The 25,584-nt window shown below is 42.9% G+C and overlaps 1 protein-coding gene across 8 annotated transcripts in view; it reads left to right on the top strand.

Annotated features, from left to right (window-relative positions):
* THOC6 (THO complex 6) overlaps positions 1-25,584 on the top strand; it is a 199,006-nt gene that overhangs the window by 109,128 nt on the left and 64,294 nt on the right. For all 8 annotated transcript variants that reach the window (XM_033944779.1, XM_033944778.1, XM_033944771.1 and 5 more), the window contains one exon: positions 17,817-17,888. In XM_033944779.1, the coding sequence (XP_033800670.1) occupies positions 17,817-17,888 (72 nt within the window). The remainder of the gene's footprint in view (positions 1-17,816; positions 17,889-25,584) is intronic.

The raw sequence follows: 25,584 nt of genomic DNA, 5'->3' as shown, positions 1-25,584 counted from the left end.
CCCTCCTTCCCTCATCAGTGACGTGCCAGAGGGAATCACGGCAGGAGAAAGCCCTGAAGCAGCCTGCTTAGAGTAGAGCAGTGCTGTTTAGAGTCTCGTGATTGGAGGGAGGGAGAGATAGGAGGGTCATGGGGGGGGGAGAGTAGCAGTCTGCCCCAGGTGTTCGATCTGGCGTCATGAACTTCTTCGGCTAGCATCAGCATTTACAATTCACTGCTGTTGCCAGCTTCAGGCCTTCCTCTCTGCCGGGTCCTGCCTACTTCTATTACCATGAAGACAGGACCCGACAGAGAAGAAGGCCCGAAGCTGGCAACAGCAGCGAATTGTGAATGCTGCTGCCTGAAGAAGTTCATGATGCCAGGTCATGGGTGACAGAAGGAGGAAAGGGAGCAGTGGGGGAGAGACTTGCTGCACCCAACTGGAGGGAGAAAGAAGATGAGGGAGGGAATGAAATGAGATGCCAGGGATTGGAGGGAAGAGAGGGAGGAAGAGATGCCAGGGCATGGAGGGAAGGAAGAAAGTATGCCAGACCAAGGGAAAAGGAAGGGGGAAAGGAAGGAGGAGATGTCAGAGCATGGAGGGGGAGGGAGAGATGGAAGAAAAGGAAAGGAGTGAGATGCTAGAGAATCAGGGAAGGGAAGATAGCAGACTGTGGGGTGCGAAGGAAAGAAAGGAGAAGAGAGAGATGCCAGAGCATAGGGGACGGGGTGGTGACAGAGAGAGAAAAATGGAGAGGTGGCAGAGCTGAAATCAATCATGTACAAAGGAGAAGAGAAGGGGAACAGGATAGACAGTTTATTGAAGGAGCATAAAAAGAGGGAAGATGCCATATGGAACGGGGAGAGGGTGGACAGTGGATGGAAGGGGCTGATGCTGTATGGAAGACAGAGCGGACAGATGCTGGCTAGAAAGAAGAGTGAAGACAAGATGATTAAAGCAAAAACGACAAAAGGTAGAAAAAATTTGTTTTGTTGCTTTACGTAGAATCAAGTAGTATTGTATCTATTGATTAAAGTTTATAAATAGGAAATGGAAATAAGGCAGTTTTGGGGGGACTAAACCCCTTTCCTCAGGTCAGGACAGGATACCATAACAGCAGGGGTACCCAAATGGTCGAGCGCGATCGACCAGTAGATCGCAAAGGCAATGTGAGTCGATCGCGTTGCCTTGGCAATCTTTTTCTTCCTGCCTCCCTGTGCCAGGCCAGGTGCGTAGAAGCGCCGGACTCACAAGACTTCACTTCCAACGTCAATTCTGACGTCAGAGAGGAAGTTCTGGGCCAGCCAATCGCTGCCTGGCTGGCCTGGAACTTCCTCTCCGTCGTTAGAATTGACATCAGAGGTGAAGTCTTGTGAGTCCGGTGCTTGTACATTCCTGGCCTGGCTCGTGGAAGCAGGGAGAAATCGGCATGGTGGCTTAGGGAGTAGGGAAAGAATCGGGGAAGTGGAGAAATTGGCGCGATGGCTTGGGGGGGCAGGGGGAGAGAGAAAGAAAGAGAGACAGAAAGAAAAGGGGAGGGGCAGAAAGAAAAAATATTGGATTTATAGTCAGAAGAAGGAAGTGCAAACAGAGACTCATGAAATCACCAGACAAAAAGGTAGGAAAAATTATTTTATTTTCAGTTTAGTGATCAAAATGTGTCTGTTTAGAGAATTTATATCTGCAATAGCGATTTTTAGCGCAGGGAGCCTATGAGCATCGAGAGCAGCACAGGGCATTCAGTGCATCTCCCTGCTCTAAAAACCGCTATTGCGATTTAGTAAAAAGGGAGGGGGTATATTTGTCTATTTTTGTATAGTTGTTCCTGAGGTGACATTGCATAGAATCGTCTGACTTGACCTCTTTGAAAACCCGCGGAATATAAATGATAATTAACATTTTCTTTGCATACAATGTGCTTTGTGGTTTTTTAAAAAATTTTATTGTTTGTAGATCATTTTGACTTGGTCATTTTAAAAGTAGCTCGCAAGCCCAAAAAGTGTGGGCACCCCTGCTGTAGAGCCATTTCTTATATGACTGGATGAGCTATATTTATCTTTTTTTTTTAGTTGTTTAAATTCATGCAGAAATAAATGGCTAGATTGAACCTAATGACTTCATTAACGCCTGTCCCTTTTTTAAACTTCTATACCATTTGAAAGAGGGCAAATACTTCTTAAATTGAGTAAAAATATTCTGGCACAAGTGTCAAACCTTAAAAAAGGAAATCATATTGGGCATTGGAAAATAATAATAATAATTAACTAATAAAAATAGGGCTCCTTTTACTAAGTTACGATAGTGGCTTTAGCGTACACCACGCGCGCTAGATGCTAATGCCAGCATTGAGCTGGTGTTATTTTTCCCACATAGAGCAGGGGTTTGTGCGCGCTAGACATATGTTAGTTTAGAATAGATAGGTATAGATTAGTTTAGTTTATGTTAGGTTAGGGCCCTGCTGAAAGAGTCTACCTTGATGTGGTTGCAGGCTTACAAATCTTTTGGTCAAAGAGTGCGATGACAGAGAAAAGTATGTGTGTATTTGGCCCATGGAAGAAGGGAGGGTCGGGGGGGGGGGGAAGGGGTGCGTGGGGGGCCCAATAGGATTGCTCAGTAAGGGGCCCAGAAATTTCTGATGGCGGCCCTGGAACCTGATATAAATTTAATAAATAAGGCATTAATGTATTTTGGAATGATTTATAAAACTCCACAGTGTAACCATCACCTCCTCGAGCGGATCCAACTTTAAGGGATTTCAATGCTGTCTGAATCTCCTTCAGCAAAATTGGTGTATCAAGAGAACCCTTTATATGCTCGGGAATTTTAGGTCCTTCTATTGAATTCAAAAATTTTAAACCATCAAGTTCTCTGTTCGAATAATGCTCAGAAGAGTACAAAGCCTTATAATAATTCTTGAACTGTTTTTTTTTAGGGGGGCTTGGTTTTGAACTGTTTTAATATATTATCAATTTTAGAATGAGTAACCCCATTTTCATCTGTAATAGCCACAATCTTTACTTTCCTTTTTTTTTGCTTTTAAATAATTAGCTAGTAATCTTCCCACCTTATTCGAGTTTCCATAATACAAAGCCTGTTGAATGAACAATTCTTTCCTAGCCCATTTAGAAGAAATCTCATTGTATTTATATTTAGCTTTTAAAAGGGCCTGGAGTGTGTATTTCCCATTTTACAGTTAATTTTGATTCTAATTCTTTAATTTTGCCCTCCAGTTCAGATAATTTCTTTTTTGATTGGGTTATTCCATGTCAAGTGATCAAGGGCTCCTTGCATGACCATCACGGATTTTGATAAAACTTTATGCACAAAGTCCCACATGTATCAAACGAACTTTGGTAAAGTTTTAGTTTCGCCTGTGGAATATTCGTGGAGATATAGCCATTTCTTTGACACCATACTGCAATGACATACAGTACGACAGTGACATTCTGACAACTTTGAGACACAATATCTCACGAGCTATGTTTCCAAAAAAACTGAAACTTAGCTACCCTGCACAACTTTTGGAGCTCTATTCAGTGCTACCAATAATAATTTTTGTCGAGCACTGAGTGAATGGCTGAATTACAGTAAACTTGGCCGAAAAAATTAGTGCTCCAAAAAAAGTCAAAGTTTGACATTACTTAGCTCCCACAATAATTGAGTAATAAATGCGAAATTTGGCGCATAATGTCTCAGTACAACGTTGTTTTCAAAAGTACAATTTCAACCTCCAAGCTCTTTCCATTAGTTTACAAATTAAGTGTAAAGTTGCTAATTTGTGTAAAAAGGCCAAAAATAGGGTATTTTCAGCCTGCTTTTACAGAAAAATACCTTTCAGAAACTCTTTCAAATCAGTCTCATTAGAAAGAGCATATTTCAAACCCCCTAGAAAAGTGTGCTTCATTTTTCAACGCAGGTTAACGCAGGAAAAAGGGGACAACGCAGGAAAAAAGGGGACAAAGTTGGGAGATGTCACCATGGCAACGGCCTATGTTTCAACTTACAATTATGTCACTTTTCACACTGTTTTTCCCTGTTTATTTTTACTCAAGCTTTGGGTACAATTATAGTGTTCTTAATTAATGATTATTCCTAACTAGAAATTGAGGTGATAATTTTGTTGCATGCAGATCACAAATTACAACTTGTTTTCTTTTTCAGATCCACATTATTATTAATTCAGTTTAAAATGGATGCCAACGAATCGACTAATAATAATCCTTTTCTGCCAGACTGTGACATTGGGCAAAAATTGTTGTCAAAGTGTCATGACGGCACATTTTATTCTAAAAAATGTGGGCTCATTTTTTTACATAATTTGTCAACTGATGAAAAATTGCTTATCACTTGGCGCTCTGAAGTTGAACTGATGGATAAAGACCAAATCTGCCTCCACCACAAAGCAAAGTATCTCGACAAATACGAATTAAAGCAAACATCGTGTTGTAATCCATTTGAAAAGAAAAATCACATTGTTCAAAGTGGATTGTTAAAAGTCGATCTTGCCATGTCTAATGATTTTAAAAAAGTGGCAAAAATAAATATCAAGCCAGGTCAGAAACTTTGCAGTAGGTGCAAAGCCCAATACGTTTCAATGAGTGAAGCTACTGCAGCATCTTCATCTTCAGACGATTTTGATATCAGCATCTCCGATGCAGTTGATCAAAGCTTACCTGTTGCACCAAACTATCTGAAACAAAAATATAATCAATTCTATAGTATGACTTATGAACATGTGAACAGAAAGTAAATTACTGAGCATCAAAATGTAAAATTCTCCAGATATCTTTTAAACCACATACATGAATCAAATTATCCAATCCTAATGACTTCATCACTCTACTAGGTTTTTTATCTAATAGAGAATCCATAACAGCATTAAAATCTCCCGCCACAATTAAATTAGCCGTGGCCAGAGGTAAAAGAAGATGGAGTGTTTTGAAAAATTCTATTTGATTTGAATTAGGACCATAAATATTAAATAACGTCAGAGTATCTTTACCTAAGCTCATATTTATATGTACCCATCTACCCATAGGATTAGCCGACACCAATTTAAAAGTCGCATTACATTTTTTATTCACTAATATAGCCACTCCCGCTTTCTTTCCCAAAGCAGGAGCATAAAAGCAATGTTTGACTCAATCTCCTTCTAATTTTTTAGATTCCATATCAGACAAATGGGTCTCTTGTATATAATATCTGCATTTTGTTTTTTGAGAAAATTAAGTATTTTTTTCCTTTTTATAGGGTGCATAAGCCCATTGATGTTTAATATGAATAATTTAAAATACATTCTTAAATTTTAGTTAAAAATTATCTAATAAGATTAAAAAAAAATATATATATATATATATATATCATATTAGATCTTATGTTATATCTTATGCATATCCAGAGCCCTCCCTTCCCAAATCTCCCCCCTTTCCCTCCCCCCACCCATTTAAATAAAACGAATACTTGAAAGCACTCATTAAGACTAGCAATCAACAGCTCTCCCCAGGCATCATTCTCTTAATTTCCATAAAACCATGGGTTTAGAAATTATGAAGCAATAAAGTTAAAATTAAGCTCAAAATAATTCATTGAATCAATTTAACATTAATTATAATTAAGCTGTTTCAATAATATGAATAAAATCAATCAATCATTAAGTAGCTGATAAACTTTATGATTAATCTGTAGAATAATATATAAAATCTGTAGAATCAGAAAAAAACCAGACCTAATTATATATAGATTAAGAAAACCTTCCAATTGAATTAAACACCCTCATTTTAATTCAAATCTATTGTATCTTATTCATAGATTTTCAGTTCTCTGTTATCCTGCTCTAATCTATCCATCTATTCAATTTAAATTTCTATACATTCTTTTCATTTCTTCTTATACCTTACTATACAGCTCTTATTAGTTAAAATTGAATTAACAAAATATAACATACCAATATTAGTCAATGAATTTAAAAATGAAAAGGATCTTAACTTGTTTATAGATACCTCATCAGATTATAAAAAGTATTAATTCCCCTAATTAAAATATAAGTAAATAGAAAACTAAACATTAAATATCACTCTCAAATATAATGAATTAGTTATCTATTTCTAACTAATTAATAATTATATAATTTTACAGATATAATAATTAATCATGAATTAGTTGATACTAATATTAAAAGATATTTATAACTTAGACATTGAAAATTAGATTTAAAACATGTTAACAAATCTTTATAAGAAAAGTAATTTATAGTGAAATCAATTTTTATTGAACAGAGAAAGAAACACAGCAAAGAAGGAACAGGCAGAAAATATACAACAACTCCCCCCCACCCACTCTCCACCCCACTCCCCATCCAAAACCATCCCCCCAAAATAAGGAACAACACTATGCAAGACCAATAACAGGCAAAAGCTCAACCCTGCGCCACTGGAGAGGCCCGGACAACATAGGCCAAAATACCATGTAAACAGAGCCCTGTACTCTGATGAGCCCTGAGAAGAAAATCAAGGCCTCTCCCCCACCCAATGCCCCCAAAAAGAGAGAGAAAAAAAAACACCAAGAACGAAGAACAAACAACCAAAAGTAAAGAGCATAAACCACAGGAAGAACAGAGGAGATCCACAGCCGGGGAGGGGCAATCCCGACCCCCCCCCCCCCCCCCGCTCAGAACAGCTCAAAGCCGCAGCGTATTAAGAATCGAACTCTGAATTCTAGGAGAAATGTAATTTTTTTAAAGACATACACAATGAATTTATGTAGTTTCATCACTGGTAAAGTTTGAAAAATCTTCACAAATTAATAATTAAAAGATTTCAAATCAATATCTAAGAAAACCAATTCAGCAGTGCCGTTTTTCATGAAAGATATTGTGGGTAAAAACAGAATTAATACATCTGTGTATATTTGCAACCATATCCTGTAATGAGGATTATTTTATGATCAGTTTTGAAGGATCTATGCAATTGTATGACTGGCAGATCTTCTAGAATCTGTTAAAAATAAAAGGAATTTTTAATCCAATGACTGCGAAGGATCAAACAAGTCGAAGAAAGAAAAGGGAAACATCCAAAGTTTTTATAGATCCTTCCCATATAAAACGCTCTTAGCAGAGACTTCTTTCAAACTTTCAAATTTCTTTCTAATTACTTTAATCAACCACGTCATATCTCTCAGTAAACGAATATAAAATGTCAAACAAGTAGCTTCCAATATTATTAAATTCCATCCGTTTATACAACATATCGTGTGTATAAGTGAATAAAGAATAACCTTTTGGTAGTCTCAAATAAATTCAGTGGATCTCAAAGTTAAGTAACATCCATTTTCCTTCGATTATCTTATGATGTTGTTTCTATGAATAGTACCTGTCTTCTCCAGAAATGCGTATAGGCGTTACAAATAAGCAGCTTCCAATGGCATCAAGCCCAACTTGCACCTCTGATCCAATCACATACAAGAACAGACAGCAAGCAATAAACCATCAATTGTAATCTCCAATTGCAATCATGGAAGAGTTCAGTTGATCCCCATACTATGTGTCTGTCACCACTTATCCTCCTCTCCAGAATCACCGTATGACCTCGCTGTAGTCATTCAGCAGCGTTTCATCAGCGTAGACAGAAAGTTTAACCAACCACAGAATTATGTGTCTGTCAACCATTCACCCCTTTCCAAAGGCACCACATATCTTCGTTGCAGGAAGTAAAAATTTGAGGCGGGACAGGAAAGAATCAGCCAATCCAATGATAGTAAATTGGAATACTATACTATGCTCTGCTGCTAGGCTGTTAAACTGTCAAATTTTTAACCCTTTCCTTCCAATGAAGCCTTGCTTGCAAGATATTACAACACAAATTGTAAAATTATCATTAACATAAAATAAAACCTTTTCTTTCAGACCACAATATCTGATCAATTTTAAGTCTTTAGTACTTCTGATCCAATCATGCACAAAATAAATAGACAGTAGGAGACCTTTAATTACAATCACAGAAAAGTATATCTGATCCCCATATCTTGTGACTGCAAACAAATATTCTCTTTTCCACAACTTTCGTATAACTCCATTTCAGGTATTCAGCAGAAATCTATGTTCACTGACAGAGTTGTTCCTCACAAGAAATGGATGTTGGCGTGTCTAAAATTTAAACCTATTCCATAGATGTTGCTTGCTGTGTAATAAATTCTTGTAATTTACTTGAATCTTCAAATTGTGATATTTTATTTTGTTATGTTATCTTCATAACAGCGGGGTAAAAAAGCCCATACTGAGCCCCCAGCTGTTTTAATTGGGATCGTAGCTATAAAAATCATTTTCTGATGTTAGCGGTTTTATTAGCAAAATCTGGTACCAGTAAAATTTTTGCTTCCTTGTAAATTAAATTTTTATTTTGCTTAGCAAATTGCAGGATTTCCATTGCTTGCTGGAACCTCAAAATGCAAAATATTAATGGCCTGGGACCAGTAAAACTGTTAGTCCATTTTACAGGGATTCTATGGGCTCTTTCTACCTCAAATGGAAAATTTGAAGATAGCGGTATCAATTTAGGAATCAGTATTTCAATAAAAGCTACCACATCTCTACCTTCCGAATTTTCCGGAAGCCCCAATAGCCTCACATTTCTTCTTCGTGCTCTATTTTCCAGGTTTTCAAGTTGAGCTGAAAAGTCCTGTAGCTTTGTTTGATTTTCTGACAGTTCCAAACAGCTGACTGTCTTTTCCATACAGCTCTCTAAATTATCCAGCCTGACAGTTATTCCATCGATCTTATAAGATAAGTTTGCCTCTTCCTCTATTACCATGGCAAGTTTCTCTGCATTTCCTTGAAGTAATTGCCTGATATTTCATAGTTCCTCCTTCATATCAATCTTATCAGGGGAATCTTCAGGTAAAGGAATCCTGGACGGTGTCGACGGATCTTGTTTACATCTCTTTCATTTACCACCAGAAAACGCTGTTTCCAAGTTGATTTGTTTAGAAGTAGCCATGTTATTAATAGAAATTGTTGAAATCCGAAAGTTTTAACTTCAAATAACGATAAAATAGTGCCTGGGGAGATGAAGCTGTTCAATCACACGTCCATACATGAACGCTCTCAAGCCACGCCCCAGGCCTTTCATGTTTTAGTATATGCAGAGGCGCTAGTTCACTTCCTGCTCACTCAGATGTGCTAGGTTTATGAGAGGGGCACTTTGTTTGTGACATCCCTTGCGTCTTCCTGTCCCTTTATCATCTGTAGCAGGGCTGTGAGAGGCCACCAGGCGCTCCCTGTCTCCCGCCACAGGCGCTGAATCCTGCATCTCCCTGAAGGTACCAGTGGTAGGATTTTTCTCAGTTAAGTTCAGCAACACTCTTAACACCATAAGTTGCAAAAGGAAAAGTGCTTTATTTCAGCCATAAGTCTTCTTTTCACAAGTTTTCATTTCAGATAATATTGCTCAAACAGTTCCTGCACTATCTTTATCTGATCAAAACAAAAAAAGGGACACTTGTAAACTAACAACCCTTAAACTGACAAACGGAGCTCATAACCAAAGGTTGGTACAGAAATCACAAAAAGGCCCTTAAATGTGTTTTCATGGAGTCTATCATTGCACCGTCTTAAGTCAGTAGGAAGGTTTTATATATATATATATGTGTGTGTGTGTGTGTATATATATGTGTTCAATTTCTTAAATATCGTCTTCAAATTTGTGAAATTAAAGAAATACTTAGCTTCAACTGGTGAAAAAATGCTTGGCAGAAGTTGTCTCACTACAGCGGGTTCTGACATGTTTCGCCAGAACGGCTTCCTCAGAAAGCCCACTCTCACTGGCTGACAATCAGGAGAAAAACTTCTTCATGTCTCTCTTGACTACTTCTCTTCCTTTAGTTCTGAGCTCTGTTTGTCGGTTTAAGGGTTGTTAGTTTACAAGTGTCCTTTTTTTTGTTTTGATGAGTTATCGTTCCTTTAGGACACATTTTTTGTTTAAATTTTCATCCAGTAGTGTGAATGGGGATCCTGTTTTTATCTGAGCCACATGCCCCAAGAAAGAAAAACAAACTTTCCAACACAAAAATAGTCCAGTCTGAATGAGACAGCTGCCTATAGTGGGCGTGGCCCAAGTATTTTGGTCCTGCAGCACCTCCGCTCTGAGCTGGACTCCACATCCAGGCTTCTGTGCTGATAGCAAGGCTACCTAGCACTAGAACCACTTCAAATGTTCACTTAAAACTGGTCACTGCTCGATTCAATACATAACTGTAATTCCTGCTTTAAACTGGTCACTATTCAGTTCAATATAACAGTGTAATTCCAGATAGCACTTGAGCCTCTCCAGATTATAGCACTCCTGACCTGCTTTAATAACATTCTTTCCAATTGTGTAGTTGGTTCTTAATTCCCCTTAACCAGTGCAGTGGAAAACGTACGATAAAGGCAGGCTTCCCATCTTTACATTCCCTTTTCCTGTCCTCGGGTGTTTCCATTTAAGGAATAATCCACTACCAAATCCCTTGGTCTCTCAGGGAATTCTGTTAACTTATATTCACAGCATATGTTACAGCTTAGAACAGGGGTACCCACACTTTTTGGCTTGCGAGCTACTTTTAAAATGACTAAGTCAAAATGATCTACCAACAATAACATTTTTAAAAACACAAAGGACACTGTACGCAGAGAAAATGTTAATTATCATTTGTATTCGGGGTATTTTTCAGAGGTCAAGGCAGATGACTTTAAAATATGCAATGTCACCTCAGTAACAACTATACAAAAATAGACAAATATACCCCTCCCTTTTTACTAAACCACAATAACAGTTTTTAGCGCAGGGAGCTGTGCTGAATGCCCCACACTGCTCCCAATGCTCATAGGCTCCCTGCGCTAAAAACCACTATTGCAGTTTAGTAAAAGGGGCCCTAGTGCAAAATATAGATAGCAGATATAAATTCTCAAAACGGACACATTTTGATCACTAAATTGAAAATACAAATCATTTTTCCTACCTTTTTGTCTGGTGATTTCATGAGTCTCTTCCTTCTTCTGACTGTAAATCCACTATTTCTTTCTTTCTGGCCCCCCTTTCTGTCTCTTTCTTTCTCTCTCCCCCCTGCCCCCTCTTTATTTCTGTCTTTCTTTCTCTCTCTCCCTGTCTGCCTGTCTTTCGTTCTCTCTCCATTTGCCCCCCTCTTTATTTCTGCCTTTCTTTTTCTCTCCCCCTGCCTTTCTTTCTCTCTCCCTCTGCTCCCCCCAGCCATCATGCCAATTTCTCCACCCCCGATTCTTTCTCTCTCCCTGCCCCTCCCCCCCAACAAGTCACCATGCTGATTTCTCCCTGCTTTCCTGAGCCAGATCTGGCACGTATAAGCGCCAGTCCCACAGCCTTCCCCCCCCCCCCCACGTCAATTCTGATGTCAGAGGAGAAGTTCCAGGCCAGCCAGGCAGCGATTGGCTGGCTCAGAACTTCCTCTCCGACGTCAGAATTGACGTCTGAGGTGAAGGCTTGTGGGTCTGGCGCATGTACACGCCTGGCCTGGCTCGGGGAGGCAGGAAGAACAAGATCGCAAATGCAACATGATTGACGCGCATTGCCTTTGCGATCTACTGGTCGATCGCGATCGACCATTTGGGCACCCCTGGCTTCGAACTAACTGCTTTTACTTTCACACGGTCATTCACACGTTATGGAGCTTTAGTCACTCATACTTTCATATGTGCTGTTTGCATCACCAGACATCTACTCCATTCAAGGTTTTAAGGGCAAGTTGGATGCACATCTTCTTGAAAGCCACATTGAGGGATACGAATAACTAAGGTATTCGCTAGGGTAGGCCTGGCTGGGCCTCCGTGTGTGCGGATCGCCAGACTAGATGGACCCAAGGACTGATCCGGTACAGGCATTTCTTATGTTCATGCCAAACTCTTGGTCACTGAATTCAGGTTCACTGGCATCCAATTCCATTGAGTAACTCAGCCTATCCCGGGACAAGCAGGCAGCATATTATCACCGAGCTGAATCTTCTGCTCGATGTTACACCTTAACAACAGCGCTCCTTCAAGGCCTGTCGCATTCATCAGGACAAGTTCTTTAGCTCTGCCAAGAATTGCCAAATCATCAGCGCCATAAATATCGAGAACTCCTGCATTGTATCAACATCGGAAGAACGAATAGTATCGGGGAAGCCAACTCAGAAGCCAACCACTTCCCAGCAAGCATCAAGAGTCTCAACAGCATTGAGTCTCTTGATGCACACCAAATATCGACACCAATGTTCTCAAGCTTCGCAGGTTGTCTCCACTTCATGATGTGCATCCTCATTGAGGTCACCCACTTTGAGACAACCTGCTGCACCAAGGGTACTGGCTATTGAGCCATCGGTACTGGTGCATTACAACGTACATCCTCTTTGAGGTTACACAATTTGAGGAAACCTGCTGCACTGCAGGTACCGCAAGAGACAGTATGGAAGCCGCTCAGCACCGAGCAGCAGTGCCAAAGCGCGCTGCTTCTCGGTGCCTCTCCGAAGAAGCCCGATCTCATGGCAGCTGGTTAGTAGTGGGGCAAGAGCACGGAAAGCTCGCTCCTGCCCGCTGTACCTCTGGACCACTAGAGATCGGCAGAGAAGGTATGATGGGCAGGGAGGGGGGGCAGGGTGCAGAGCCTGGCGGCAGTGACCTGCAATAATTCTGGGAGGGGGGCGCTGGCTCAAATATAAACCGGGATCCAATTTTTTGGCCCAAAAATCCCGGTTCATATTCAAGTATATATGGTAAATATCAGCCTTACTGCAGTGTTTTGAATTATGCTTAATTTCTGGAAATGTTTGCAAAGTCCAGATAGATAGATGATGTTATAGTAGTCCAAGATACTGAGAACTAGCAATTGGACCAGGAGAGTAAAAGGCGCTTGGTCGAAGAATTTCCTGATGGATCTAAGTCTCCAAAGAGTTGAAAATTTCTTGCGGGTAACATGATTGATTTGAGCAGTTAATGAAAGCTGTCTGTCCAATTGCACGCCTAAGATTCTGATTGAGAAAAAAAATCTGTTTTAGCCCTTGCAACCCTCTTCCCACTTCCTTCCCCTGATATTCCCCAACTGATGAAGTAAGTACCTCCAACCCATGCTTACTGTAATTCCAGAGGAAGGGTCTTACTCTGCATACCCTCCCACTTAAATTAAGCCATGAAGAACAAAACAGAAAACTCAAACTTCAACAGTCTCCTCCCACCAGCTCTCTTATAACTAGCGGGGAGAGCTTGACACAATAAAATAGGTACTCTTAAATGAACATTACATAATTTCAAACAGTCAACTTAGTTATTCCCCAGTGCCACCCATTTAATATTAGGCAATACTGTAGGTCGACACCAAGTTTACCACGACTTGTGGTTAAAATTATCCCAAGGCTTGCCATCTGGTCACACCCTTTCTGTTCAAGTGCCTGTTCCTCCCTTATTCTTCTACTCCATGATGGAGTGCCTTTTCAGGCACACACATACACACCCCTCTTTGGATGCACTGCCATTGTTGTCGGGTGGGGGGAGGGGTAGGCTTTGCTGCGACCGGCTTCCCAGCATCTTAGCTATTTGCTCCAAAGCAGATGCCACAAATTGTATTCCCAGGAAGATCTCCGTGGCTTCCTCTAGTGTTTTCACTGTGCGCACGGTGCCGTTCAGTTGGAAAAGTAAAGCAAACGCGCTCTTTTCAGTGAGATACCAGAGTAAGGGCATCAACTCTGCCCTGTGCCACAGCATAACTGTGGAGAGGTCTTGATAGATTTTCAGGTCAAAAAGTGTCCCATTTAAGCTCCGCCATGCCTCAGGCTTTCTGTAAAATCGCCTCTTTCACTTTAAAGTCTTTAATGCATGCTATTATATCCCTTGGTTTGTTGCCCCTAGGGACCACCAGGGCTTTGTGTGCCTGTTCGATGTGCATCGACTCCCTGGGCCAGGGTTACACATCTCCCACAAAAAGCATGCTAGCTATTTGCTTCACTACTTTCTCACAGTCCTTATACTCCATTACCTCCGGGAACCCTTGTATACACAAATTAGCCCACCTGCTTCTGTTTTCAAAATCTTCAAATTTATCTAATATGTAAATCTGTTGTGTCTGAAGTTCTTTATAATATGTGTCGACCTGTCCCAGGGTCTCTTGATGCTCTTCTTCTTGCGTCTCCTTTTCGCCAACATGTGCACCTAGTTCAGCCATTTCTCCTCGCAGGTCCGCTGCTAGTGTGGTAAACTCGCCTCTCAACTCCTTCATCTCGTTCCGGATCTCAACAAACATCATCCACATCAGGAGATCTGTTGCTATAGTGAGGAGCTCTCTCCTGCTAGCATCTCTGCTGGGTTTGGTTGCGCTGTCTCTCCCCCACTTTTCATCGGCGTTTTTGCTGGTTCAGACCCCTGGGGACAGAAGGCATAGTCGCTCAATCTTTTTATTCACTCAAGACCTGACATAGAAACATAGAACATAGAAACATAGAAGATGACGGCAGAAAAAGGGCTATAGCCCATCAAGTCTGCCCACCGTACTGTCCCTTCCTCTTAAGTCTATACCTAGTGACTATTTATTCAGATTGACTCTCTTAGGGATCCCCTCTTTCCTCCTCTGACCCTCGTAGGGATCCCACATATGTATCCCATTTATTCTTGAAGTCCAGCACGCTGTTGGCCTCGATCACCTGCGCTGGAAGCTCATTCCAACGGTCAACCACTCTTTCTGTGAAGAAGTACTTCCTTATGTCGCCACGAAATTTCCCGCCCCTGAGTTTGAGCGGATGCCCTCTGGTGGCAGAGGGTCCCCTGAGAAAGAAGATATCATCTTCCACTTCGATACGTCCTGTGATGTATTTAAATGTCTCAATCATGTCTCCCCTCTCCCTACGTTCTTCTAGAGTGTAGAGCTGTAGTTTGTTTAGTCTCTCCTCGTATGAGAGACCTTTGAGACCCAAGATCCTCCTGGTGGCCAACCGTTGAACCGACTCGATTCTGAGCACATCTTTACGGTAATGAGGTCTCCAAAATTGTACACAGTATTCCAGATGAGGTCTCACCATGGTTCTGTACAATGGCATTATAACTTCAGGCTTCTTGCTGACAAAGCTTCTACTGATACATCCCATCATTTGCCTTGCTTTAGATGAAGCCTTCTCCACTTGATTGGCAGTTTTCATGTCTGCACTGATGATTACTCCTAGGTCTCGTTCCGCCGAAGTACTAGTTAAAGTTTCCCCATTCAAGGTGTAATTTCTGCATGGATTACCGTTACCGAGGTGCATAACCTTACATTTCCCAGCGTTGAAGCCCAGTTGCCAGGTAGAGGACCATCTTTCCAATGTAAGCAGGTCCTGTGTCATACTATCCTGTAAATTACATTCACTTACTGTATTGCATAGTTTAGCATCGTCGGCGAATAATGTTATTTTACCCTGAAGCCCCTGAGTCAGATCCCCTATGAATATGTTGAAAAGGAGTGGGCCCAGGACTGAACCCTGCGGTACTCCGCTGGTCACCTCTGATGTTTTAGAGAGGGTACCGTTAACCATTACCCTTTGAAGTCTTCCGCTTAGCCAATCCTTGACCCAAGTAGTAAGTGTTTCTCCTAACCCCATCGATTTCATTTTGCTCAACAGCCTGCGGTGTGGGACGCTATCAAATGCTTTACTGAAATCCAGGTACACGATGTCCATAGACTCTCCCAAGTCTAGCTTCCTTGTCACCTTGACATGTACGTGTTTTGGCCGTAAGGCCTGCCTCAGCAGTCTTATCCTCAATGTGGAGCACTGTATTTCCAATTGTCCTCATATAGTAATACAATCAAAATCTAAATAAACGGTGGTTCAAAAGGATGACTTTTTTAAAAAGCCAATTAGCTGTGTGTGAGAATAAAGTTGCGTCTCCACTGAATCAAAAATGCCGCTCCGCCAGTCATCCAGCATTTCTCCAATACTGGCAGGCTCTGGCCTAATCAGCTTCAGTAATCCACTGGGGAATCTCACTCAAGCTTAGATTATTAGAAATCTGTGTAAAAAACGATGGGCCGCTGTCGCAGCCATTATAGTAGCGATTTTAGAAAAGCAAATCAGTCTTCAAAAAACGCTAATCCAAATGAGGTTGGCAGAGAGTAGCAAATATTCACTAAATTTGCATGTGCCAATCATTGGTGAAAGCGATGGGCACATGCGCAGAATAAACACAAAAAAACCCCAACCAACAACAAACCGAGTTGCCGAAGTCAAGCAACCCTTCACCCAACAGCAGGAGAGATGCCCACTCTCCCGCTGGCAAGCAACACCCCCCCCCTGGCAGTGGGAAAGATGCCCACACTCTCCTGCCCCCAAGCAACAGTCCCCAAGCACCAGGAGAGATGCCCAATCTTTCCCACCACCAAGCAACACACACCCCCAACATCCCCTTGGCAGCAGGAGAGATGCCCAATCTCTCTCGCCACAAAGCAACACCCCCCCAATACCCCCTCAGCAATGGGAGAGATACCCATGCTCTCCTGCTGCCAATCAACACCCCCCTCCCGGCAGCGGGAGAGATGCCCAATTTCTCCCACTGTCATGTAACCCCCATCCCTCCCGTGCCTCCGATGACCCCCGCCCTCTCCTCCTTACCTTACATAGATGGCTGGCCAGAGGGATGCTTACTTCCTCCGGCCAGCTGACCTGCCTCTTCAATATGGTGGGCCTGAGGTTCTGATTGGCCCAGATGCATTAGGCCAATCTGGGCCAATCAGAGCCTCAGGCCACTCTCCGGTGCATCTCAGGATGCACCAGGGAGGAGAAGGCTTACCATTTTGAAGAGGCGGGCCAGCTGGCCAGAGGGAATATGCATCCTTCAAGCCAGCCATCTACGTACGGTAAGGGGGAGAGGGCGGGGGTCGTCAGAGGCACGGGGGGAGAGAGTGGGCATCTCTTCCGCTACCAAGGGGATGTTGGGGGGAGGTGTTGGTTGGCAGTGGAAAGATTGGGCATCTCTCCCACTGCCAGGGGGTGTGGGGTTATTTCTCCTGCCGAACTTCAATTTGGGTTGTTTGGTTTTTTTGTTTGGTTTTTATTTTCATTTGCATTGGGGGGAGGGGGGTCTGAGCTGTCAAGCCTTATTTTCCTGTCAGTGCCTGAGCCAATCAGCGCTCAAGCACTGATCAGAAAGTAAGACAGCAACAGCTCAGACCTGTCGGTAAATTTTGGATGCAAATGTGACATACAAGGTTAGAGAATCACTCGGCGATAGAGAATCGCGCAGAGTAATCATTTCAATATTAATGATCTGGTTGTACTACATTTGCATGGCAGTATCGGAGACTGCTAGAAAACTCGGAAAAGACCTCCCTAAGCCATTTTGATAATCTGCCACTAAAATACGTCCACACTAAATCAGCTGGAACCTATTTAATGAGCATGTTAAAGAAGGATTTTTGTTTTGAGAATCTTCTCTTCTCTTTCACCAAGGGGATTACAATACATTTCCATTCCCTTCATCTTTTTGGCCACTTTTCTTTGTACCTCTTCTAGTTCCACAATGTCTTTTTTGAGATGCGTCAATTAGAATTGGACATAATACTTAAGATGTGGTCGTGCCATGGAGCATTACAGAGGAATTATGATATTCTTTGTTTTATTCTCTATTTCTTAGTAATTTCTACTTTTAGACTTGTGTGTATTTAAATAAATGGAAAGGGAATAAATGGAAAGTGAATTTTTTGCCAGTTGATTGAGAGTCTCGGTTAACTGAGACTCTACTGTATCTTCTCTCTCTCTCTCTCTCTCTTTCTTTCAGTATAGGTCTCTCTTTATTTTACTTCTGCTGTCTCCACATCTTGATCTCTCTCTTTCTTACATAGGACAACAGTCTTCTATTGGCAGGAGGTGATGCTCAGATTTATGTGATGGACATGGAAACGGGAGCTTTCACGGTCAGTCAAGGCTTAATGATAATCTATGTTTCCCTTGCTTATTGCCTGTAGTTGCTTCATTCATTTTATGCTGCCATTCTTCTCACCTTATGCTAAAATGCTTTTAGTGTAGGTGCCAAGTTTCTAAGTTTATTCGTATTTGATATACCATCTATCAAGAAATAGCTAAATGGTTTAAAACACGTATTGTGTAAAAATCATAGAGCATAAGATAAAATAAAATGAATTCCCTCTTCTACGAAACCACGCTAGCATTTTCTAGCACGGGGAACCACGCTGAATGGCTCTCTGTTTGCCTGTGCTGCTCCCAACGCTCATAGGAACTCAATGAGCATTGGGAGCAGCGCGGCCCTCTGCGCTAAAATCCACTAGTGCGGTTTTGTAGAAGAGAAGGTAAGATTATTAAAATTATGATTACAAGACTGACAGAACTCACCAGACAAGAGGAAATGGATATATGGGTGTAAAAAAAAAAAATACATCAAGATAAAAATAAATGTAAAAGGGAGCGAAAGGGTATTGGTAAGTACAAGAGGGAGGAGGTTGCTTCGAAGAAGTGTTTGTTTTCCTAGACTGAAATGAAGTCCTTGTTTGGAAAGAAGAAAGGGACTTGGGTATCGAAGGTGTCTTTAAAGAGGAATGTTTTGATTTTGGACCTGAATTTTTCTGGAGTGTTCTAGTTTAATGTGAATGGGAATGGCGTTCCAAAGTGTAGGGCAGTGACTGAGAAAATGGCCTTTCAGGTGGAATCGTAGAATATTTTGCAAGAAGAAGGAATAACTAACAGATTCTGATTGTTAAGAGCGTAGTGTTCTAGTTGAAGAGTAGGGGATCAGATGTTTATCAATGAAAATTGGAATGCTAGATTCTTGTACAGTCCCCCTTTATTCAGGGACCAGTAGGTTTTATGCATCCTTAGCCACCAGGCATGGTAGAAAGCTTCAGATGATTTGAAGTCTTAACTCCTTGTGACCCTGGGCAAGTCACTTAATCCCCTCATTGCCCCAAGTACACTAGATAGAGTTTGAGCCTACCGGGACATATAGGGAAATATGATAAAGTACCTGAATGTAAATCACATAGGATATAAGTGGTATATAAATAAATAAAATAAATAAACTCCTTCCTCAGCTAGCATATTCTGGAGTATGCCCCTTGGACCCCAGGCTTGCTTTCTACATGCCAGTCTGTAGGAGCTTATCTATTCTGCTCATGTTTTCTTTTGCTAGTTTTTAGTATTTTTTTTCACCTTTGCGTGTTTTCCCTCATGCAGTGGCGGTTCCCTGTGGGGACATCCTTGCGGCGGGAGATCGCAGACTGTTGGAGAATATCTGCTTCTGGGGGGTTCCGTTTGTGGCAGTAACCTCCCTGGACAGATCAGAGCTCTGGGATCAGGAGCTAGTTTACCCCAGGTTTGTCCACTAGTGGGTGTAGCGCAGGCTGAGCGGTTCCGTGGAGGCGCAACTGGGATTGGAGCCGAACTACGTGCCACCACCAGTTGGTTGCGCGATGTATCCGAGGGTGGCAGAGGTCACTAACCATGGTGGTCGGGCCAGTGAGGGCAGTCAGAAGACTTGAAATCCAGATTTCCAGCTTCCTGAGGCTTTAGATCGCCCTACATGCTGTTCAAGCATTGCCTGCACTATCTTCCATTCAGCCTGTTTTAGCCACTTTGGGGTGGTCTTAAAATGGGGTTTTTGGGTGGTTTCCCTGCATGCCCTATCCTTCCCCTACTTCTAAAATCCCAAAATTGCTGTTTTCTGGGGATTCCTGTTCCTTTCCCATGCGATTTTATGACAAAATTGGCATCCGGATTTTTCCTTATATGAATAACACTACAGTCAAACCTCAGTTTGCGAGTAACGCGTTTTGCAAGACGAGCAAAACACTCTCGCAAATCTTGCTTCGCAAACCGAGCATTGACTCGATATGTGAACCCTACTCCCAAGAACCGGCATCGCCCGTCCAAACCCTTTCTGCGATTGGGCATCGGCACACAGCACCAACCCACAGGACATGCCAGTGCCGAAAGAGTCTGCTGCTGATCTCTGCTGGTCCTTGAGCATCTACGCATGCTCAAGGCCTTCTGGCACCCGCTCTCTCCGAGATTCTAATGACCAGCACGTCCTGTGGGTTGGTGCTGCATGCCGGTGCTCGATCGTGATAAGGGTTTGGGCAGACGGGCGGGGAAGGTGATGCTGGTTCTTGGGGGCAATGCTGGTTCCCAGGGGTGGGGTGGAAACACGCCAGTGTCCTCGGGGGGTGGGGGATCTTTTTGGGATGTGATGGGGTGGGGTGGAAGCGTGCCAATGGCCTCGGGAGTGGGGGGGTCTTTTTGGGATGGGGTGGGATGGAAGTGTGCCAGTAGCCTCAGGGAGGAGGGTCTTTTGGGGAAGTAGAACAAATCATCTGAGTTTCCCTTACTTTCTATAGGGAAACTCACTTTGATATATGAGCACTTTGATTTATGAGCATGCTTCTGGAACGAATTATGCTCACAAACCAAGGTTCCACTATATATTTTTTATAGTTAGGAGCTTAGTTTTTGCTCCAAAATTCACAGATGGCCTTCCTAGTCCGGAATGGAACAGATTCATGCCTCACTTGCGGCGGATGGCTGTCAAATGTGCAGCCATGTTCTGCGTGTGCTGAGGCCAACGAGGGGGGCTATGTTTGCATGGATGTGGTGCCTTCTGCCCCAGGGGAGTCCCTCTTTGTGCCTTGTGCACCAATTTCCACGAAAATCTCGTCTGGGGACCCTCGAGAGAGTGCTGGCGGCGTATAGGCGAAACGTAAGTGCAGTTCCGGAGAAAAGCCTCACAAATCTTCCAGGCACTGAGGCACACAGGTCATCTCTCGTCAAGGGAGGTCTTTTTTCCACCCCATAATTTGTGAATATGTTCCCTCAGGCATACTTGGTTAAAAAGTCCATGCCTGTGCTCACCCCAGTGATGTCTATGCCGTCCATGGGGACTACACCTCTGCTGGACTCGAGTCTTTCCCTTTGTTCCCTGGTGGGGATCCCACAGCAAAAAATGGTGATGTTCACAATTGCATTGAGCACTCTCGATCCCTCTGCTTTTGCATGGAGGTTCGGCAGTATCTACAGATGTGGCAAATTGGCAGAGCTCCACGATCAGGATCCGTTTGGGTCGCAGGAACTGTATGACGATCCCACGGTACACAGGTTCTTCAGACCTGCTTGTCGGGAGGACCTCATCACAGAATCTCTGCAGGAATTAAAACTGCAGTCGGATCAGCCAGTCCAGGAGGAATGTTCTCTCATGAGTGATCAGAGGCCCCTAACTGCCTCCTTTTCTGATAACTCCGATGTGGTTCATATTCTGTTGGAGATTTGGGATAACCCGAAGGGTCCCCTGAAATGCCCGTGGCGGTCGGTTTTACCAAGCACTTTGCTTCTCCAAAGGAAGGATTTACAAGAAAGAAGATTAGCAAAGGTAAGAACCTAATTTTTTGATGTTTTGTTTTGTCTGATTGGGTCAAACTGTTTATAGTATCTCTGCTTGCTTTTATTAGATGATTTATCTGGTCAAGCTGTTTCTGTTGATAAAACAAAGTGATAGAATCCTGATATGTATATTCAGAATTGTATTATAATTCCTTTTTTCCAGTGCAATAGGTGAGACATTCTAGATAGATGGGTAGTGTCCCAATGGTTGCATGCCATCTGCAGAAGGAATTCACTTTGGATTTTTTTTCTCTGTACCTCTGCTGTACTTTACTATGCTCTCTAGCTCCACCTACAGTTTTTCCACTTCTGAACACATGCCAACAGGAGTGTTTTTGTTCTGGTCGCTCCATTTTATTCGGTACTTTTTGTCCCCTTTTTCAGGATTTCTTGAGCTTGGAGCGATTCTTCAGTTCTGTCTGCATTAAAATTACATATATTTCAGTCTGCAACTGACAGGCCAATCTCTGATGGTAACTGTTGGCCAGCCTTCATTTGCTTCACAGGAGCTTGGAGCCATCCCCATTTTTCTCCTTCTGACAAACAAAGGTTCGAGCACAGGCTGTTGGGCATCTGTAGGAGACTCGGCGGTGCTGGCAGGGTGCTGGCTGCATCTTCTCACCTCCTCCCATTCTTGAACGCATCTGTTGGTCCACAGGGCTAGAGGTGCAGTCAGGCATTGGGTCTGACTGGTAGCCTAAAGATCAGCATCGAAGAGTCATTCCCAGCATGAGGCAGTGATTCTCTAATTCCAGCTACTGTAAGAGAACTTAGGCAGGCTGCAACACATTCCTAGCACAGGTCACAGTGAGTAAAGGCTATCGCAGCCTGTGAGGTGAATCAGGGGAGGTTTGAAAATTGAACTTTTGAAGGTTCCCCCACCTGAAAAATCCTAAAATTGCTGTTTTTGAACTTTGTATAATGTAAAGAGAAAACGCGATTTTGGCACAAATTTCTTAGTGGTGGCCATCTTGGATTTTTAGCGATCTTTTTTTCAAAAGCTCCCTGCTTCTCCTAAACTTCATCTTTTGCCTCAAAACTTGTTGGGATAGAGTCCTTTGGAGTAATGTGAATTCTTGCCAGGATTGCACAAATTTGCCGCCTCAAGAATATCCTTGCACCACAAGGTGCCAGGAGAGGCAGCAGCATCAAGTTTAGCCTCGCCCTTGATTAAGCAGGTAACAAAACGCTCATCTAGCTCGGTGGGGCAGTCTTTGACATTTTCAGGGCTTGGCACAGTTTCTAGTTCTGTGCGCTTCGCTGTGGAACCTCTGCAGCCTAAGAAATGCAAAGTTAAGTCATCAAAGGGTGACTCTATGACCCAGGAGCCAGAGCTTTTTCAGAATTTATGAAAATTTGTGGAATGAGTTTCAAAGCCAATGGTCTTCCCCTGTGTGGTCCCGCTCTGCCTCAGATACATCTCTAAGTGGCGTTGTTTCTTTGGGCATGTCCTCATCTCAGTCAGCTGCTGTTCATGTACTGCCTGATCCTGATCTGGGAGATCCTGATGATGATGATGATGACCAGCTTGCTGTCACCTTATTTACAGGCGCATCGCTTCCTGGGTCAGGGGTCTAGGAACTGTGTGCTGGATCTTCAGATCCATCTGGGATGTTAGAACTTGGGGACAGTCCCACAGTTCTGTGTTTATTTAAGTCTGTGATTTTGCCAGATCTTATTTCGGAGTCTTTGCAGAATTTGAATTTATTTATTTATTTTATTTATTTGCTCAATTATTTAGCTCGTCCTCCCAAAGGAGCCCAGAATGGGTTACAAAGTACATCCACAATATAATCAAGACAGGACAGAGATGACATAATTTACAATGTAAACATGACAAAAAAACATATACACTAAGCAGCTCTGGTGAGAGTAAGTGGCGTAGGTGCGTTGACTCTGAATGGCATTTCTGGGTACATGTCCTTAAGGCGCTAGGCTATACTCACTAGAGGAGCAAAGAGAGAGGGGGGACATGATTGAGACGTTCAAATTTGTAGACCGTTCTGAGCTACTGGGAGGACGGGATAGAAATCCAAATAAATAAATATGTCACGGGCCGTATCGAAGTGGAAGATGATATCTTCTGTCCTATAGGTCAGTGATGGCTAACCTTTTTGAGCCCGAGTGCCCAAACTGCCGCACAAAACCAAATAATTTCCTCAAAGTGCCAGCACATCAATTAAACCTTAATAACAAGATTTTAGTATCTAAAAACTCTTTATAAAGTTGACTAAACTATGTAACATCATTTTTAAAGGTTGGAATCTTTGTATTGTCAGAGAATCAATTTGATTCACAATCCTTTGGTTTTCATTTCAATTTATTGGCAATTTATAATGTTTTAATGATTTCATTCATGGGCCGAATACACACATACTTTTCTCTGTCACCGCACTCTTTGACCAAAAGATTTGTAAGCCTGCAACCACATCAAGGTAGACTCTTTCAGCAGCTCCCCTCCCTCCCCTTACCTTTGTGGCCAAGTCAAAATGATCTACCAACAATAAAATTTTAAAAACACAAAGCACGCTGTACGCAGAGAAAATGTTAATTATCATTTATATTCAGTGGGTTTTCAAAGAGGTCAAGGCAGATGACTTTATGCAATGTCACCTCAGTAACAACTATACAAAAATAGACAAATATTCCCCCTCCCTTTTTACTAAACCGCGATAGCGGTTTTTAGCGCAGGGACCTGCGCTGAATGCCCCACACTGCTCTTGAAGCTCATAGGCTCCCTGCGCTAAAAAACGCTATTGCGGTTTAGTAAAAGGGGGCCATAGTGCAAAATATAGACAGCATATATAAATTCTCAAAACGGACACATTTTGATCACTAAATTGAAAATAAAATCATTTTCCTACCTTTGGTAATTTCATCAGTCTCTGGTTGCACTTTATTCTTCTGACTGTGCATCCAATATTTCTTCAGCCTCCTGTATGCTTTCTCTCCTCCAGACCTCATTCCCTCCCCAAACTTTTTCTTTGTTTCACCCTGCCCCCTTCTTTCTTTTTCTCTCTCTCCATACCCCCTTTCATTCTGTATGTCTGTCTTTCTCTCTCTCTCCGTGCCCCATTTTTCTTTGTTTCACCCAGCCCTCTTTCTTTTTTTTTTTTTGGCTCCCTGTCCCCCCCTTTCTTTCTTTCTCCTTGCCCTCCCCTATGCCACCACCATTGGGAAAATACTGACACTGGGGAATAAGCTGCCACTGCCGCTATCGGGAACAGGCCGGCGCCGAGTTCGCCCTGCTTCTCTTCCCCACGGGGCCGACCAACTCTCGCCACTCAACGTCAATTTTAACATCGGAGAGGACGTTCTGGGCCAGCCAGGCAGCGATTGGCTGGCCCAGAACGTCCTCTCCGACATCAGAATTGACGCGGGTGGCGAGAGTTGGTTGGCCCCACAGGGAAAAGCAGGGAGAACTTGGCACCGGCCTGTTCCCAATGGCAGCGGTGGCACTCAAGTGGCTAAAGAGACGCAGTTTGCCAGCCTAGGGAGAACACTGGAGGGTGGCCAGCTGTGCACCCCCTTGGGGCGTAAAACTGGGGCAGACCGCCCCCACCCCCACCTTGGTATGCCACTGTCTGTACCTCACTCCCTCCCTATGACCAAAAATTCTCCTTTCTTCTATTCCCCGTGTACACAACCATCTCTTTCCCTCCCTTCCTCTCTCCCAAGTCCTTGCCTTCTGTGTCCAAAAACACATTCCCTCCCCCACCTCAGCATCTCTTTCCCTCCCTTCCTCTCTCCCAAGTCCATGCCTTCTGTATCCAAAAACACATTCCCTCCCCACCTCAGCATCTATTTCCCTCCCTTCCTCTCTCCCAAGTCCATGCCTTGTGTCCAAAAACCCATTCCCTCCCCCACCTCAGCATCTCTTTCCCTCCCTTCCTCTCTCCCAAGTTCATGCCTTGTGTCCAAAAACCCTTTCCCTCCCCCACCTCAGCATCTATTTCCCTCCCTTCCTCTCTCCCAAGTCCATGCCTTTTGTGTCCAAAAACCCATTCCCTCCCCCACCTCAGAATCTCTTTCCCTCCCTTCCTCTCTCCCAAGTCCATGCCTTCTGTGTCCAAAAACCCATTCCCTCCCCCACCTCAGCATCTCTTTCCCTCCCTTCCTCTCTCCCAAGTCCATGCTTTCTGTGTCCAAAAACCCATTCCCTCCCCCACCTCAGCATCTCTTTCCCTCCCTTCCTCTCTCCCAAGTTCATGCCTTCTGTGTCCAAAA

Source organism: Geotrypetes seraphini, chromosome 5 (genome assembly GCF_902459505.1).
Source record: "Geotrypetes seraphini chromosome 5, aGeoSer1.1, whole genome shotgun sequence".
Taxonomy (NCBI): Eukaryota; Metazoa; Chordata; class Amphibia; order Gymnophiona; family Dermophiidae; genus Geotrypetes; species Geotrypetes seraphini.
Note: the sequence above shows the minus strand (reverse complement) of the source record. Positions and strands in the feature narration are given on the sequence as shown.